The sequence below is a fragment of the Cyrtonyx montezumae genome, unplaced genomic scaffold (genome assembly GCF_038088225.1).
Source record: "Cyrtonyx montezumae isolate F1298 unplaced genomic scaffold, pur_monq_1.0 scaffold_3, whole genome shotgun sequence".
NCBI classification, from domain to species: domain Eukaryota; kingdom Metazoa; phylum Chordata; class Aves; order Galliformes; family Odontophoridae; genus Cyrtonyx; species Cyrtonyx montezumae.
Window position 1 is genome coordinate 136,885,302 of NW_027072034.1, and position 19,157 is coordinate 136,904,458.

Genomic DNA, 19,157 nt, shown 5'->3' on the forward strand with positions numbered 1-19,157 from the left:
TATCCAGAAAAGTCTCTTTTAGTTTGAAGAATTTTATCTTTCCAGGAAGGGTTTTACCGTTCTGCTGTTGAGTGTGCATCAAATGAGGCTGCTGCAGCCAGGCCTGGGCCTGGAGCCTGCGGTCTGCATCTGAGGTGGACATCTGGGCCTGCAGCAGCGTGTGTAAATCAGCTCCTACACAAGGCTCTTCCTTCTCAAGAAAACCTCTCTTAATCGAGTTATTCAAGCATGTACTTATCTGCTGGACTAGCAGTGCATTCAAGCTGACTGGAGCCCACGGAACCAGAGTCTGATGCTACCAAAATCCTGTGCCTTGGGAAAACCAAAATCCTTAAATGTCCGGAGTTTCACCCCTGGCATCACTGCCATCATCAGTGGCTCGGATGAAGCTTAGTTTCCAGTGGATTTCATTTCCTAACTGACTGTACAACTGCATTTTATTTAGGGCTGCAGTGGCAGTTTATCCAGGATAACGCATACAAATATCCACATAGGAAAGTAAGAATAAAGCTGTGATTGAAGTTTTTCCCTGGTTACACCATGGACTCTTTTATGCAAGATAACATGTTCAGCACAGCACTCCCTCATGCAGTAGAGACCTCTGTAAGCCATCTCCTTCCTGTCTAATTAATTGCTGTCACTCAGTACACAGGATGCTTGATTTCTCTTTGCGAAGAGGAGTTACTGCAGCTGATGCTTCCAGTTATTAAGCAGGGACTTGAGCTCACACACAGAGTGTCCATGTGAATCTTACTTCCTTCAGAAAGCTGAGCTAAATAGCTCAGACACCTTCTTGTATTGCCTTCTGGGTATTCCCTTGTAAACTTAGAAGTCCTTAATTTTTTCCTGTACGAGCAGTGAAATCATTGTTATTTGTAAAGTCAAATGTAACATTCTTCCCATGTTTATTCAGACTGAGAATTAATTTAATCTTCTTCTCTCAACAATCAAACTTAGTCCTAGCTGTGAAGTTTTGGCATTAGATCAGTCACCATTATTAATGCGGATCATAATGCTGTCTTGGCAGTGTTTACTACTGTTCTAAACCTTCTCTCTGTTTCACTATTTTTGCATCTAAATTGGATATTTTTGTGTTTCCTTTTTCTGGGGCACACATGTTCTCGTTGATACCAGTTTGCATGTGGTTTATTATGAGTAGGCCTTAATCCTAATCTCTCATCCCTCAGAGTTGCATTAAAAATGTTAGTTTGTTTATAGTCTTTTTTAAATTTGTTATCCACCTCTGCTCTCTCATATATTTGAAGCTTTTCTGTGTATATACATGCAGTCCTTTGGCAAAAATCTGTGGAAACGACCATAATCTTAGGATGAAAAAACAAAAAAAACCCACAAGATATTTCAGGCATTTCCCTCAATGTTGAAAATACATACTCTTCTTCTTCTAATATTTTAGTTATTTAAAAAATGCATATAAATAGCTGATTAATGAGATGTGTTTGATTTAACCACAGCGCTCACTGCTTGCTTCCTTTGCTTTCAAGTTCCCCTGGCTCTCAACAAAAGCTACATTTTTTTTTTTTTCAGATACAGCTGTAGCCCTGTTTCACCATGCAGTTGAATGTGTTTGGGACAAAACCTGCTCTCAGAATTTAATGAAGTCATGCTCTGTTGAGGCATGGGACTTGCTCTTATTGGAAAACTAATGCATTTAATTTAGATTTGAAATGTTATTTGCACACAGTGAGCAGGTAGTCCCACTGTCTTGATAACTTTCTACGTATTTTTGGGTATTGTTCTATATTTAAAACAAAACCAACCGAACTGGAAACAAAACCAACAAAACTGAAATAAAAAGATGAGTCATCATCCCGATCTTTTGACAGTGCTGTACTGAAGATGGGATATATTCTGCCATTTATTAGATAATGCTGCATAATTTTCTGTTCTCACACTGATTATAGGAAGGGAAGTGGTTGTAGACTTAATCTGTATCATTTGTGGGGACTGGGAGTGCCTTTCTATTCTTTTGCTTTCTGCCAGTGGATCCCAGCTATTCAAGTATGGGCCAGGGACTACTGGAGGAAAATTAGATTTTATTGCATAGGATCTCAGAGTTCTGTCACCTGCAGAAGACAGGGGCCCAAGATTTGAGGTTTTCTCAAGATAATGATGCTAATGAGGAGCAAACATTGAGCCCTCTGAAGAGAGCAAGAGGTCTGCCTGGCACCCACAGCCTCAGCCTTACCCAGGCATTAAGTGCCTGTTCTGGGCTAATCCTTTCTTTTCTTTCTCATATGCAGTATTCTTTACATACAGCTCTCTCTGTGCAGTGGATGCCATTTCATAAATGCCAGAGCTTTGTGTCCATTAAGAGTGTTCCAGAAGAGTGTCCTGGGGGATGCAGAGCACAAGGAATTTCTCTGCTGATTGCTGAGCTCTTCCCATAAAAAACAGATTGTAATAATTGCGTACAGAGCAGTGCTGAAGCTAAGATGGGTCTTAAAATTAAAAAGGAAAGATGCTGCAGTAATATAACATCCATTATTATGGCTCATTGTATCTCTTCAAAAACACAATCTACCAGTTGGGCTTTGTGTCTCAGATTAGGGCAAACACACATAAAAACATTTTTGGTGGAAAAATGAGATGTGTATTCTTCACTTCTCATCATTTGTGTGTGTGTGTGTGCGTGCTCCAAAAGCTTAGATGTTTGAGGCAGTAGCTGGCTAAAATCACTGCAGAAAAAGAATTATGTGAAATGGAGTTACATAAACATGATATGTAATACACAGAAATATCTGAAAAATCAGTGCAAGAACAAAAAATAAGAAAAACATTCCTATAGTCAGGAAGCCATTCTGGTCTAAGTTTGGCTTCGTATGTTAATCAGTTTAGAGACCTTGGCATTTCTTTCTCTTCCAGCTCACTCCTTCCTTTCTGTGCCAGTGAAATAAGGGAACTGTAGGTTGCAAAGAAGGAATGGCTCAGATATCCAGGGATATTTTCCACTGTGCTGCTGGCCCAGTTTCCAGGCAGTTTGGCTCTTGCCTCTTGGGAACTGGACACCTCCGCTCCCGATTGCTGGCCTGGGCACTGGGAGAGCTCCTGTGTTTCCAGAAATGAAGGATTTCAGATGTTTCTTTGCAGTGAAATTGCACTGGCAAGATCCTCCTCAGTGTACTCATGCATTATTCACCAGAAATGTTTACTGAAGCTAATTAAGTGCCAGAAAAGTTGAGCAAAGTAAGGCCATAGAAACTCTGAAGTCACGGAGCTGCAGCTCAGTGATGTGTGCTGCTATTGCTCTCCGTTATTCTCTGTAGCCTGGAAAACAGCCTTGCAGTATTCTGTTGGTTTTTCGGGCCTACGTGGCAAGGTGTTGGTAGCAGCTGCTCCAGCAGGGCCATGCTGCTGCCAGGGAACAACTGCTGCACAGCAGCTGGGAGAGAGGAGGGAGACATGAGAAGGAAGCAGCCCTGTGGGCAACGAGCTCAGGGCAGGAGGTGCTCCAGCAGCTCCCTGCAGCCCAGGAGAGGCCCACAGAGGAGCAGGCCATCCCCCTGCACAGTGCGGCAGCAGATGCAGCCCAGAGTGGGTACTGCCATGGACACCCCTGCAGGTGGGGGCCCATGTGGAGCAGTGCCTGAAGGGTGAGCTCCACAGTGTTGAGCTGCATTGGAGCGATGCTGGGAGAGCTGCTGCCTGTGGGAAAGCCACACTGGATTAGGTGAGGAAGGACAGAAATGGGCAAAAATGAAGTGTTATGGACTGGCTGCAGCCCACTCTGGGAGAGGCAGTAGAAGAGGGTAGATGGGAAAAGGAAAAGGTGTTCTTAGTTTGGTGTTAGTTCTGACTGCTCTGATTTGTAATCAGTGGGCAGTAAATTACATTCATCTCCCCGTACTGAGTCTGTTTTGCCTGTGATATTTATTGGTGAATGATTTCCCTGTCCTGATCTCAACCTACAAGGTTGTTTGTTTGTTTTTCATTGTATTTTCTTCCTGTCCATTTAAGAAGGAAAAGTGAGAGCAACATGGTAGAGCTATTAGCTGCCTGCTAATGTGAAGTCGCTACTGTTGGTGTCATGCAGATCAATAAACACTGTCAGCTGCTGTTGGAGGCGACAAAACCTGTAGAAGCTGAAGGTCTTCTCAGCAGAGGTGATGGGTAGCCTGCCTCTAAATTTGGGAGGGAGCTGACATAGGTAGAGGCAAAATAAGTTTAGTAGTTGCTGGATGTGCAGATTAAGTGCATTGTCATTCATGGCTTTCCTAAAGCACATCAGTTACCTTAAATTTTTGTAATGTCCTACAAAAACTGGCAGAGCAGGGTGATTGGAGAGTAAGGCAGAGTTTAACAAAAAAGCCTTACTCATCATTGAGGACGGTGTAAGTTATTGCTGTGGTGGAGGTGTGCCGGATCTCCCATGAGAGCAGCCTCAGTCCAACACCTCTCAGGTGCAGTGGATTCCTTCTCTTTTCCTGGGAAAGGGGGATTAAGCTCAAAAGGAAATGTTCCTCTAGAGAGAGCAAAGATTTTTATTGTAATGGATCAGAGTAAAGCACATATACAAGACTATCTCTGTTAGTAGCTTGCACTTTTCTGCCTCCACTCCTCTTGAGGGAGGTGATTCTAAAGCAGAAATCTATGTCCATATAAAATTAACATTTAATTTTTCAGCTTCTTTATTAAAAGTCAAGCTATTATTTAATTTAAATTTAATTTAAGTAGACTCTTCTACTGACAAAATTGATACTCTCTTTTTCTGTGACGGAAATTGAGAAATAAAGAATTTGTGTTCAAAGTGTGCTAGTAGCTGAGGAGCACATCCCTTTCCCTGGAAAACATGAATGTGCAGCAGAGAACTTTGAATAACATGTATATCTGCTGCTTTAAATATTTCACGCTAGCTTGTGGAGAAATGTATGGAAGTTATATTGTAAACGAATCTAATGCTTGAACAATGTCTTGTGCACGTTGTGAGAAGATCATAACAATGATAATTCTTGCTCGTTTCCTTTGACATTCTCTGTATGCTAGTTTACATCATCTGAACAGCTGTGTAGGATAGATAGACTTTCTCATAGGAAGAGATGAAATTCATTAACCCTTCTTTGCAGAATAAACCAACAGCAAAACTCAGGATAGGAAATAGAAATTCTAAATCCTACTGGTCAGCTGATCTAACTGCATGGTTCTGGTCATACAAAGAAGGAGGCAGTAAAATTGAACCTATTTAAGTGCTTCAAGTTGAGTTGCTGAAGGATTTCAGTGCAGATCTGTCAAACATTGCTTCCTCCCCAAAATAAAGCACTGACCTGGCAAATGTAATGCTAGTGAACCAAAGTATGGTAAACTCCTTACCCAGGTGCTGCCGGGGTGGTTTGGGCTTTTCAGCCACGTATGCAGTGAGAACCTGGCTGTGGGCCTGGCTCCCTGACACCTGTATGGCTGTCATCAGGCCAACCCTCATGTTTGGCACCTTCTTTGGAAACAATGCTGAGGAAAGGTCAGATTTGCTCATCAGAGCTAAACTTACCCTTAAGCCGTTGCACACTGACACTCAGGGTTTTGTTCCAGGGTTTGGTGTTTAAAGACACTGAGAGCCTCAGGCATGGCACATAATAGATGTGTTGGCTCTGAGAGCTTGCCTCAGTCACTGAAAGCTGGGCCAGAAGACTTGCTTCCTCTACACATCACAGCTTTTTGTCAAGCTGTGGCAGTTAAAGGAGGTGTTACTGGCCCAAAGTAGTCAAAATAACCGTTTCAGTTCTGGGAATAGCCAAACTGTGTTCCTGTGCGGATAGCTTTGTGAGCAGGAATAATGTAGATGTTCCTTGATGGTACTGAGCACCCACACGGTGACTGGATATCTTAATTACGATTCAGCTGCCAGGTCACTACTTCAAGTGCCAGGTCATTACTTCAGGTGTTTAAGAACAGATTGAGAACATCTGGTTAGTTTTTGCCTCAGGGTTGATCTGAGTCACCATGCTCCAGTGTCAGTGTCCATCTGTCACTGGCGAGATGAAAAGTTGCCCGTTGCACAGCGTGTTGTGAGGTGTCTCACCCCAGGCTATGGCCTCTCCCATCGCTCAATTCCAGTTAAATGCTTCCAGAAGCCTGGTAGGACTCAGTGTTCTTGGGGTGTGTGCTGCACACACACAGGCCATTTGAGGAGTTGAGTGGAGAAACAGCCAAGGAGCATTCTGTGCCAGCAGAGGTGACCATGAGAGGAGCTCAGAGTGCCTTGCTTTTGCTCCTGACCCTTTGTACAAAGACGACAAGGAGATGGGGCTCAGTGCAGCTTCTTGTCCTCTTTCCTTGCTCCACTCATGGCCCAGGGCTGTAGTGAGGGGCACACACTGGGGCACACACTGGGGCTGCACTGCCCATCCCTGAGAGTAGTGGGCTCCCTGGGTTCTGACCTGGGCATTGCTTTCTGGCCAGGAGCATCTCTCCTGATTGCTAGTTGTCCCCCAGTGATTTGAGTGTTGAGATGCTCCAATGGAACGTGCCTCCAGCATTAGCTGTTACCCATATTACCTGACTTCTGACCACAGTGACATGGTGCATTCTGCAAACAGCACAACAAACCTCTGCCAAACAGAGTAGTATGAGCATTTGGTAATGGGTAAACTTAAAAAGATCAGAAATAGGGGGTAGCCTTTCTTTAAGTGCTTTGCTTAATGGGCTTGCATCTGTTTCCTTTCTTCTTGACCACTGACAGCACTTTTCTGTTTCTTTATGGCTATAGCTGCATCTACTTTCTCAGTGAGACTCATTAAAACCTCCTCATCGTGCCCCCTCTGCACATCAGCTTACTGCTCCTGCCCGCACAAGGCATGGAAGTGCCTTTTGTATGCAGTAGGATTGGAAGGAGTCAGCTTACTCAGCTGTTTCTACAATTTAACATTTTGAAATTACCAAATATCAGAACAAATACACTCAATATGCAAAAAATAAATTAAAAAAAATGCACTAGCGGTGGCTAAGAGACACTAAATCTAGATGGTTTAGAAGAATAAAGAAGGAATAAGTGAAATAATTCTTTGGTTGCTAGGATGCTTTTTTATCGCTGATAGCTGTGTGATTTGTGTTTTTTTTTCTGATTCAAATGTGTGATTTATTTATTACGATCAGAGCTTTGCTGCGCTGTGTTTTGACAATAGGTTGAAGTAAATGAGGTAGTTGGCGAGTGCCACGTGAAAAAGATGTTTGAAGTGTAGATTGGCTCAGGATTTTAATTTTGCTTTGAAGGAAAGATAATGAAGAGCGATAGCAATGGAAATTCGTGATTATTACATATTGAAAATGCCATAAATGGCATTTACTTGGACATTTGCCCCTGGAATTTATTCTGCATGATGTGTTTGCAAAGAAGCACTTTGCATCTCGTGCAGCTGAGCAGAGAAGTGTGAATTCATGGCAGATATTTCGGTTAGCATTAAAGGCACAGGTCAGGGGGTTTATCATCGAGGAGGGAGATGGACGTCTGCTTCTTTGTGTTTTGCATTTTGTGACAAAGGACTCCCCATCTGAATTGCTGTGCTCCCTTCGAGCCCCCTCCGAGCCTCTGGTTAGCAGCAGTCAGTCTTTGCAGTGTCCTGACGTCATCCAGTGTATGCATGAGCTATGCTATTGTCTTACCGAGAGCAGGGCTGGGGATTGCAGTATCTGGTGTCCGCTACCTATCTCTGCCCGCCGCTCTCGCGGGAGCGGTGCCGGCCTTCCCTTATCTCTTGGATTTAACACAGAGGCTCCTGCCTTTGGCTGCCCGAAGAAGGACCTTCGCTCTGGGGGCACGTAGAGCTATCTGCAGCGTGGAGCAGAGGAGGAGAGAGGAGAGGAGGGTCTGGCAGCTTGGATAGCTCGGACTGCATTGTCTGCCTTCATGACCCCTGCCGTGTAGCAGTCTCATCCCTGCTCTCATACGCTCCCTCTGTCTTCCACTTTCTTCTCTCCTTTTTCAAATAGCAGCATCTGTGGCCAGCCATGTTTGGCACCGAATCCTCATGTAAGTAAATGCATCCTGCTTGCATCCTCTTTCTGTTTGAACAGGGCTGGCAGTATTGTTGTTCGCTGCGCGCCGCGGTGCCAGCCTGCTTACAAAGGGACGGGGGGGATGCAGGAGGGCAGCATCCCTCCGCGCGGCTGCATCCCGGCTGCGGGCTGCCAGAGCAACAACGCTGCTGGGGGATGAGGGGAACAGGCAGCCTTCTTGAATGTGTTAATTGATAAGCTCGTCCTAATTGATAAGCTCATCTGACGATCCTTGGTTGCGAGCACTCCGGTAAACACACTGCACAGATAGTACATTGAGGGGCTGAGATTGCGGCAGCGTGAGATGGGCTGGAGATGGGGTGGGATGGCTTAATCCGACAGAAAAGATGGTCTCGTTGTCTTTGGTTTTGTTTCTGGGAGCAGTGAGTCTGTCTTGGGGTCCTTCTTGTGTCAGGAGAATCCAGAATTAAATCAGATGAGTGGAATGCTAAACACTAGAAACGGTTCTAAATTTCTAAATGGGTGAAAAATCCAAAAGAATGGCATCGTTTATTTGTTGTTTTTTTTTTTTTTTTTTCTGATCTCTGTTCTGGAAAATCGCAGCTGAGCCTGCCGTGTAACAGCAGCACAGACACACGCCTTGGCAAACAGGGAGCTTTTCTTCAATGGGAGCAGCAGTCGGCTCCCTGCAAACCTGGTCAGGGACACAGCCGAGGGTTTGCATGGAAAGCGGTGGTGCTGGCGCAGCAGTGTGGGGTGGGGGGAGGACCTTATCAGTGATTATCCGCAGCTGAGAAATGCGGCACTGTACTTTGTGCCCACATAACACTCCGTGTTGCAAACGGAGCATAGCACGAAGCACAGCATCACCCTGCACTCCCGCAGGCAGCGGTGCTGCGTCCCCGCACCACCAGGCTGGGGCTGCTCTGCAGCTCAGCTGCTGCCAGGCAGCGGGGAGAGCGTGTGGAGCCCTGGGGACCCACTCCCCAGCGTGAGGCCGGGCTGGGGCTAGCAGCAGCTCCTTCTGCCATGCGGTGCCCGGCCATGGTTGGGCAGGATGGCAGCAAAACCTGTGCCTAGTTCCTGCCTGTTTGACAATCGTTTTTCACGCGTTGCAGTAAACACGCTTGATGGAGCGCGAGCAGAAGTGCCCACTGCTGTGGCTGCGCCTGCTGATGTCGTGGCCATATTAATACAGTGCAGTCTGTGTCAGGGGAGTGTGCCTCTGCATGTGAGTGTGCGGTGAGGTGCAGTCAGTCTTGCACCTGCCCTCCTGCAGGCAGCACGTGCTGCAAACTTGGGAAGTCAGGAGTGCTGGGCGTTCGTTTCCATGCTGCTCTCTTGCTTTATGACATGCTCCATTAAATGGCTTTCCTGACACATCTGGATGCATGCCTACTGCCTGTTTCCATGGCTCCCACATACATAGATTCAGGCGATGGGAGCTTGTACAGCCACTGTCAGCTTCCTTTGGGGTGGTCCAGCAGTGCTCATTCGCTCAGGTACAGTGCAGTGCAAGCAGCTGTGCAAGATCTGACCCAGGCCATGCCCTGCCCTTGTCCAAATGTACCTCCATACCCAGCCAGGGCACAGAGCAAGGACCTGGTGTCGGAGGGGCTCTCTGCTGCTTGGTCCAATAACCAGTGGGTCTGATTTCAGAGAAAGAAAATGGAACGAGAATTCTTCTGATCAAAGTGGAGTCAAATAGTGGTTTTTTTTTGCCTCCCTGCTCCTCCTGTCTTCATGTTCCTGTTGCCAGATGGTCAGGAAAGCCATCTGGTTCTTAATATTTCAGTCCTGGCAGAAAGGCACTGGGTCCATCAGACGGACCTTCATAGTGCTAAAATAAATTCGTAAAATTCAGCTTTCTCTGTTCCTTTAAAACCCTACAGAAGCCGTTTTCACAGCTGTCCAAAGAGCACAAAATAAGCAGATTGCAGTTTGTTCACCCTGCTGGCTTAATGTTTAGGAGTTGAGGCTTTTACTTTTTTTATTTAATCATTATTTTCTGTAATTAAAAAAAGCAACCACGGGAAAACAAGAAATATCATTGCTTCAGCTTCAGTGCAGAGCAAATCTTATGTTAGATCCTGGACTGTGGCTCAGTAATACAGATTCTTTAAATGTCAGACGCTCAGCAGTTTTGCTGTTGCTTTTCCCTTCTGACAGCACGAGAAGGGCAGTGGGGGATAGCATGAGGGCAGTGTGGAAGCACAGCTGTGCTTATCGCTGCCTGGGCGCTGGGAAAGACAAACACGGGACGCGGCGGTGTGACGGGGAGCTGGGACGAGGTGTGCCAGCTGATGCCAGCCCTGCGAGCTGGGAAAGGGCAACGCAGAGCTGTCTGCAGGGAGCTGGGCTGCAGCACGGCAGCTCCCGTGCGGCCATGCTCAGTGCTTTCCATCAGTCACGTGCCTTCTTCGTCATCCCAGGGGAACACGTGTGCTGGAGATCGTTTGTCCTTAGCGCTTTCATCCTGACCCCTTCCACGCAACACTGTGTTGGGCTCAGCAGGGTGAGGCTGGGTGTGGCATGGCTCGGCTGGTACGGGGGGCTGGCGTCCTTGGGGAAGTGGGCAGCTGAGGGCTGGAATGGATAGAGTCCATTGCAGAGCCAGTAAGATGAGGAAGGGATTTGGACCATCTCCAGCGATGAGAGGCTGAGAGAACTGGAGGCTGTTCAGCACGGAGAAGGGAAAGTTCAAGGGATCTGATCAGTGTCCATAAATACCTGAAGGGAGGACGCAAAAAGTATGGAGCCATGCTCTTGTCAGTGATGCCCAGTGATGCCAGGGCAAGAGGCAGCGAGTGCTGCCTGGGTGTTTCCTCTGAACATGTGGAAAAAGCACTTCAGTGCTGTGCTGCAGGTGGTGGAACACTGGCACAGGTTGCCCAGAGGCTGCACAGTCTCCTTGGAGATGTTTGAAGCCTCCTGGTCAAGGTCCTGGACACCCTGCTTTGGATATCCCTGCTGGAGCAGAGGTTGGGCTGCAGGTCCCTGTCAACCTCAGCCATTCTGTGGGGAAAGGGAAGCCCTGCCCACCTGTACTCTTTTCTGATCTGTCCTTTAGTGTTTTTGTTCCTGGGCTGTTTTTTTCCTTCAAACTCCCAGCCAGAATGCATTATATAGAAAAAGTTGCATCAAGATAATTGATTTTATAGCATCAGGAGAGTAGTCTTGTAAAACTCTGCATAAGGGCAGCAGTCAGTGATGGAGAAATGAGAGACTGTAGTGCTGGATAGTAAGAGTAACTTTACCATGGAAGAGGCAGTCTGTGAAGTGGATGTGCAAGTACTAGAACGAAGCTGAAGTCTTCAGTTCATTAGCAAGTAGGCTGTCTGGGACTTAGCTCCAAAGTTGTACAGGGTGATGGGCATGGACGCTGCTGACCTGGGCTAGTGTGCCTGCCTCTTTTCACCATCATCAGGATAGCCAGCCAAAGTCTAACCACTGCTTCACTAGTCAGCTGTGACCATGTTAGCTCCCCAGGCTGGTTTGTTGGGCGGTTAGATGTGCAGTGGTACAAGGGAGGGTGGGACACTGGAGCTGTTGAAACTGCTGGGACAACAGCCTTGGCAAGAGCAGGCTCCACCAAACTGCCTGAGCACAGATACCAAACCACCAAGAGCACAGATAGCCCACTGCAGCCCTGAATTGCCAACAACACAACAGCAGCAAGTTCACAGTGATGTTGCACTGGTTTATCAGGTAACTGTATGTAGAAGAGATGCTACAGAAGTTTATCAATTTGCACAAAAATATTTGATTGTTGAGATTCTGGCTGCTCCCCGGTCAGGGGAGCTTGTCTTGATCTCCCGTCAGTCAGAGCTGTCAAAACGTTGTGGAATCAGGTCAAAGAGACTGGCTTAGCTACAGCAGCTTCAAATGCCAGAGTAAACCTGGATTATGAAAGGGATTGAGATCATAGGAGTTGTAATAAACTTGACAAGTTCAACAGAGAGACTTCAAGATATTTGGAGGGAAAGGCAGTCTCCTCTTCTACTTCACAAGAGATTTTAAATACTTACTGAATCGTCACTGTTTTCTTAAAATAAAGACCTTTTAAAAGAATGTAACTATGAGATAAGGTCTGCAGTTTATGTAAGCTCCTTTGCTATATTACTCCCTTAGCTGCCCAAGGTGCTGTCTCCAAGCACTTGGCTGCGTGTGCGCTCAGGAGCTCAATTCAGCTTTGTGCTCTGACAGTGCCAGTGTGAATTCACTGTACTGAACTGTTTTCAAGCATACAAGCTGTCTGAGAAGTTTAACTGTGCGTTGCCCAAATAAGGTGCTGTGGTGAATGGAGACATCTTCCAGGCTAGGTTTGACACACACGTGTGACAATGTGAGAGCTTCTTGTAGCGCTCAATCACCTTTTGTGTCTCATCAGTTCAGAGGTTGCAGAGATCTGGTGGGAGGTTCTGAATGTGATCCTAATCAGTGCTGCAGTGGTGTCCGTATGTGAGTTTATGGAACTGGGAAGAAATCTGAAAGTGCAGGCAGTGAATGGGGTACCTTTCACCTCCCCCCCCCCAATATTGTCTCATTACAATTGATCCTTGCCATAGCTAAAATCCTAAGCTGTACTCAGTGAAGAGGCCCATGGTTGGTTCAAGGTGCTAAGAGTTTTCTTTCATTAAAGATAAAAACAACAGAATAATTTCTGTTGGAGGGACCAGCACTTTTGTTTCCATCTTAGCTAGAATTGGCTGCTCAACACTGAAGCACCAGGGAAGGTCTATAAAGTGCTATGAAAAAAAGAGCACTGTAAATTGGAGAGAATTAAGTATTCCAAGTTTCAGGATCAACAGATATCTTTCTTGTTTGTTAAAACACCAATGTTTAGACCGTTTCATATGAAGATCACTATCTATGACAAGGACTAAAAGAGTCTTAGAAATGCCATTATGCTCACTATCATAAAGGATAGAAGTCTCTGTAATAGGGAATTAAGATGTCAAACTACAGAGAAAAACATCCAGAATCCAGTGTAGCTTGGTGGAAAATTGGCTGGCTCTGTTATGTTTGGCCAACGAGAAGCCTGTGCTAAGAGATCAAATTATGATGCTCAGAAATCAGGATTCTGTGTGGTCTCACATTCTGCCTAGGTCAAGAATATGCCACTGTTTTCAACATTGTATGGATAATATTTAAGGAATTCCTAAAGGTGTTTGTGGATTTCATTTTGAATAGCATCTTGAGGTATATCAAGTGTTATGAGCAGTATGTGGACATAGAAGGGAAATTCTTGTGAGACTCTGGGGTGGTGATGCAAAATTAAAGACTTGTGTATGACCTCATTCAAGAAATCCAGTGGCTGAGAAGGTCTTTCCTCAGTGCAGTGAAAGGAAAGATACGGAGGTGGCCCTCAGACACACAGTGGTTTGGCTGGAAGCAGGAGCTCGGAATGAAAATGTGTGAAACTGGTGAGCTTTTATGAGAAGTATGTGGTTACAGTGAGGACTTTCCACATTTGTATAGTCCTTAAATAGCTTTTCTAAAGGATTGACTGAGCAGGGAAGGATGAGCTCTGCAAGGATATAATTTGTACTCATAAGGCCTAAGATGCTCTGGGAGGTTTTGAAGATGGCAATATAAAGATTGCCCATCTCCTTTTGCCTGTCATCTTTAGCATGCTACTCATTAACTCAGTGATTTTGCACAAACAGTGAGAATGTGATTTCATGTCTGTCATCACACCAGCACATGCTGGCTTCCATGTTGCTGCCAGGACTGAGTCTTGGAAAGCTGCTGTGAGTGTGCCTTTCCTGCTGTATCATCTGACTGTGGAAGTGCCCATCTCGTGGTGCATCAAGGAATTTTAAGAGGTTGTGTTCTTGATGCTGATGAGTTGTACTTAAGAAAGTGCAGCTAAAGGAAAATGTACTCAATTGCATCCTTTCAAGTTCCTGGATGGTAGTAGAAGAAGGAGATGGCATATTTTTCACTTTATGTTCTCAGCATTTAAAAAAATAGCAAGGGACTGTATGATGCGGACACAAATAGAAAGTGAATTATGAGACATATTTAGCAGCATTGTGGAGCACAGAAAATGGCAGCTGACTCCACCTGTAAGATTACTGCTGCAAGGTCAGGGAAAACTACCATAAGCAGACAGCAGCATCCCAAGCAGAACCTGAGGTGCATGAATCGCTGGCTGTCCAATGCTTACTCACTCCAATTTTGAGCGAGCTTAGCATGAGGAAAATGCCACTGGTCACAAATTAAAAAAAAAAAAAAAAAAGTGATACAATTAGCAATACCAAAACGTGCTTAAAAGATCTATTTAACATTTACGTGAGCTAAATGTGGAAACTATTATCCTCGCTAACCTTTTTGTCCTGGCAGCTGCCTTCATTGCCAGCTTTAACTAGGCATCCCAGTCTCTCAGTGGTAGCAAACCACGCCACTGTGTTTGCATAGACTCACTAACCAGTCGCTCCAGCTATCCATCTGCTGATAATATGCTTTCAAGCTTTGATTATCAAAGAGAATACACTATGTCAGAAATACAGAATTATCTGGTAAAGAAACTTGTGTGGAGATCACACAGTGCTTTGTCATCCAGAAAGAAGTGAGACCAAACAGTTCATCTGAAATGTCCTAGAAATTTCATAGGCGGTGGGTAGAGGGGAAGATGTGTGAGAGGGTTAACTAAGCTGGGGGAAGTGTTCCTGTAGCTCAGCAGCATGTAGCAGCCTGGTTATTCTCTGCTTGCGTGGTCCACAGTGATAACTGCAGATAAGCTGTTATTACTGTGTACAGAGCGTGGTAATCAGTCTGCCTCTGCAGATGGATGGAAAAAAGCTCTAAGTGGTGGAAATGATCAGCCAGATGAAAAGCAACAAGATCTGAGCTGCAGAGCTTTCATTCAGAAGTGGAAGTTCCTCCAGGAAACCTCCCATGTGTGAGAGGCTTCATGCACTCAGGTTGTATGGGGGGAATAAGGGAATATAGTCTCCTTTTTAACAGAGCAGAGGTGTGGCTTCTGTGACCATAAAACTGGGAACATATTCCTTAATTACTAGGGTGTTCATTCTGGGGCCTCAGCTAGTACAGTAACAGTACAGGGAGACAGCACTAGGATGAAGGGATCCTCAAGTGTGCAAGATAAGACGTAGGTATGAAGGGATGGGTTAGCATGCATCCTTAGCAAGTTTGCTGATTGTACAAGGCTGGGAGAAGTGGGTGCCACACCAGAAGGCTGTGCAGCCATTCAGCAGGACCTGGACAGGCAGTTGGGCAGAGAGGTTCAACAAGGGCAAGTGCAGAATCCTACACCTGGGGAGACATAACTGCATGCAGCTGTACAGGTTAGGAGATGAAAGGAGCTGCTGCTGGATGGAAACACTGCAGAGAAGGACCTGGGTGTCCTTGAGGACAGCAGGTTGGCCATGAGCCAACAGTGTACCCTTGTGTGGGGATGTGTTACAAAGAGTGTGTCCAGCAGGTTGAGGGAAGTGATCCTTCCCTTCTACTCTGCCATGATGGGGCCACATCTGGAGTACTGTGCCCAGTTTGGGGCTCCCCAGTTCAGGAAAGGTAGGGAGCTACTGGAGAGAATCCAGTGGAGGGCCACGAAGATGATGAGGGGCCTGGAAAACCTCCTTGAGGAGGAAAGGCTGAGACCTGGGGCTGTCCAGCTTGGAGAAGGCTGAGGGGAACTCTTATACATGAAGGGCAGGAATCAAGTGGATGAGGTCAGCCCCTTTTTGGTGGTGCACAGTGACAGCACAAGGGGCAACAGGCACAAACTGTACCACAGAAAAGTTCCATCTGAACTTGAGAAAGAAATTTTTACTGTGAGGTGGCAGAGCACTGGCACAGGCTGCCTGGGGAGGTTGTGGAGTCTCCTTCTCTGGAGGTATACAAAACCCAACTGGATGCTTTCCTGTGCAACCTGATACAGGGAACCTTCTTGAGCAGAGATTTGGACAAGGAAATCTCAGGAGGTCCCTTCCAACCCATATAGTTCTGTGATTCTGTAGCATCGTCCTTAGTATCATTTACAGTTGCCATGGTATAGTGGGACTAGTGCATATCACCTCACCTGTAGGGGTACAATATCTGCAATGATCAGGAGATTTAATTACCTCCCCAGGCGTTGCCTCAGTAGCTATAAATATTTAGGGTTCTTTTTATGCTAGGATATACCTGCATGCCACAGAACATGTTCTTGCTGTGGGCGTTGCAAGTCACAGCCTGCAGTGACCCGTTTTGATGCAAATAGACATTAAGTTGGTTGTTTTGGAGCATTGCATGTATGCTAATGACTTACAGTCTCTGTGGGTCTTGGCTGGATTTCAGCAATGATTGAAGATAAGGATTCAAAATCAGTGCCCTGAGCTGCAGGAGTTTTGAGCTACGTGTCTGCATTTGGCTGTGCTTTGTCTTGCTTGTCTGTCTCTAGCAATGTTCAGTTAATTCTTCCATAGAATAAAGTGCATATAAATGGTCACACAGTACTATGCAAAAGGACAAGAAGAGAAGGTACATGTTGGGGCTTGCCAACCTTACTAGTATTCCTTTAAACATCCACACTTCCCTGGGGGTACAAAGCAATGTGCGTCTGTAATCTGGGCTGTCAGTGCAGTCACTGTCTGTACACAGAGAGGCACTGCTGGCAGCGTCTCATGTCTGCAGTCTAACAGTAAATGCACGTTCTCAGTTATTTCAGAAAGTTATTATTTCAGATATCTGCATTTTCAGCTTCGGTTCATTCACTACTTGTACTGCAATTCTGATTTGAGTTATACTAGAACGAAAGATGTGGCTTTATCATAGAGTTACAGAAAGACTTGAGTTGGAAGGGACATTAAAGACCACTCCGTCCCAACCCTCTGCCACCCAGCAGCTCATGGTGTCGTGCACTGAAAGTCTTATCACAAATAGATATCAGAACCTTTTATTCAGCACTCTTGAGAGCTGAGACTGATTGATAAGATTAGCCTGGCCTGTGATTACTCTTCTCATAAATTCTAGGTGATCCCTTAGAAAGGTTTATCTGTAAATGTCCTTCCTTGGGTTTAAATAAAGTGGTGATTTTTTTAAAACAAGGTGAATTAAGCTGGTACAAAAAACAAACTATGCAGATTCTCAGCTGGAACTACACCGAGTTAACAAGTTATTAGTTTAAGGTTAATTGTAGTAAACTTTGTTAGCAGGAAATAGAATGTCTGTGAAATATATTGCTTAAAAATGTGGGTTCTGACAGGTCAAAAAGTACTTTTAAGTAATATTTGTGTAAAAATGGGCCCCATCCAGCCTGGCCTTGAGTACCAGGAACTGAACATTTATCTGATTGCCTCTCTGTAATTGATTTCACATCAGTTACTGCAGGAGTCTGATGTCCAAAACTAAGCCAACAACAGCAGTTGGCATATGGTAGGAGTCACTGCATCCAAGTCTCAGCGTTGTCCATTTGCAGCTGTTCCCATTCTCTTTGGGAGCACCATGTCAACATGGTGTCGTGCACTGAAAGTCTTATCACAAATAGATATCAGAACCTTTTATTCAGCACTCTTGAGAGCTGAGACTGATTGATAAGATTAGCCTGGCCTGTGATTACTCTTCTCATAAATTCTAGGTGATCCCTTAGAAAGGTTTATCTGTAAATGTCCTTCCTTGGGTTTAAATAAAGTGGTGATTTTTTTAAAACAAGGTGAATTAAGCTGGTACAAAAAACAAACTATGCAGATTCTCAGCTGGAACTACACCGAGTTAACAAGTTATTAGTTTAAGGTTAATTGTAGTAAACTTTGTTAGCAGGAAATAGAATGTCTGTGAAATATATTGCTTAAAAATGTGGGTTCTGACAGGTCAAAAAGTACTTTTAAGTAATATTTGTGTAAAAATGATGAGTTGATTTCTTGTTTTTGTTTTAACATTTTTCATAACACTTTTTGTAGCTGTCAGAAACTCAAAATATCATTTTATTTGTCATAATCATAGATCGTAGAGTCACCCGGGTTGGAAAAGACCCCCGAGGTCATCCAGTCCAAAGCTCCACTAAACCATGTCCCTCAGTACAACATCTAAATGGTTCTTGTACGCTTCCAGGGACAGCCACTCAACCACGTCCCTGGGCAACACATCTCAGGTTTTTAACTTGCATCCACAGTGGCTGAGTATTAGCAATTCTGAGAGCATGAGGTGAGGAAAGTCTTCTTAAATTTATGAAGGCATTATCTGTAGTAGTTCACCATTTAAGCCATTGCTCAAGATGATGTAAAAGCTTGCCTTTACACCAAGTGTCATACAAACTATGTTCTAGTTTGGATCCTAATAATTAAACTTCAGCTGGTTTTGAGATCTTTATAAAAACAGAAATAGAATGCAATGTGTACTGTGTAAACTGTTGCAAAATCAGGTTTTGGCTAGGTTCACCTGTGGAGACTGAAATAAACTGAGAAACAGTTGGAAATCTGAAGGAGGAGGCCAGGTCAACTTCTTTCTTGAGCAACTAGAAGATCTGGAAGTGTGATGAGCTGGAGGAGAGACAGAAGTCGTGAGAGATCCCAGAATTCTCAGATTATGTGTTGTGGGTTTTTTTAATAGGTAAGTATATATATGTCCAAGTATATCGTCCAAGTGGAGGCCAGTGATGAGTGGTGTTCCTCAGGGATCTGTGCTGAGACCAGTGCTATTTAACATCGCTGTAGGCAATATGGACAGTGGGATCGAGTGCCCTCTCCGCAAGTTTGCAGATGACACCAAGCTGGGTGGTGCAGTTGAGGTGCTAGAGGGAAGGGATGTCATGCAGAGGGACCTGGACAGGCTCGAGAGGTGGGCCTTTGCCAAACCTGTGACGTTCACCAAGGCTGAGTGCAGGGTTCTGCTCCTGGCTCGGGGCAATCCCAAGCACAGATACAGGTTAAGTGGAGAATGGCTTGAGAGCAGCCACGAGGAGAAAGATCTGGGAGTGTTTGTTGATTAAAGACTCAACGTGAGCCAGCAGCGTGTGCTTGCAGCACAGAAGGATAACCGCATCCTGGGCTGCGTCAAGAGAATTGTGACCAGCAGGTCAAGGGAGGCGATTCTGCCCTTCTACTCTGCTCTCATGAGAGTACTCCACCTGGAGTACTGCATCCAGTTCTGGAGCCCCTGACACAAGAAGGACCTGTTGGAGAGGGTCCAGAGGAGGGCCTTGAAGATGATCAGAGTGCTGGAGCACCTCCCCTTTGGGATCAGGC

At 45.3% G+C, this 19,157-nt stretch overlaps 1 protein-coding gene across 2 annotated transcripts in view; it reads left to right on the plus strand.

Annotated features, from left to right (window-relative positions):
* Positions 1–19,157, plus strand: part of ST7 (suppression of tumorigenicity 7) — a 124,645-nt gene that overhangs the window by 31,570 nt on the left and 73,918 nt on the right. The window contains exon 1 of one of the 2 annotated variants that reach the window (XM_065743482.1): positions 7,812–7,978. The exons of the other annotated variant lie outside the window; for it this stretch is intronic. Within the exon in view, the coding sequence (XP_065599554.1) occupies positions 7,957–7,978 (22 nt within the window). The 5' untranslated portion in view covers positions 7,812–7,956. Of the gene's footprint in view, positions 1–7,811; positions 7,979–19,157 lie in introns of those variants that run through there. 2 annotated transcript variants of the gene reach the window in all.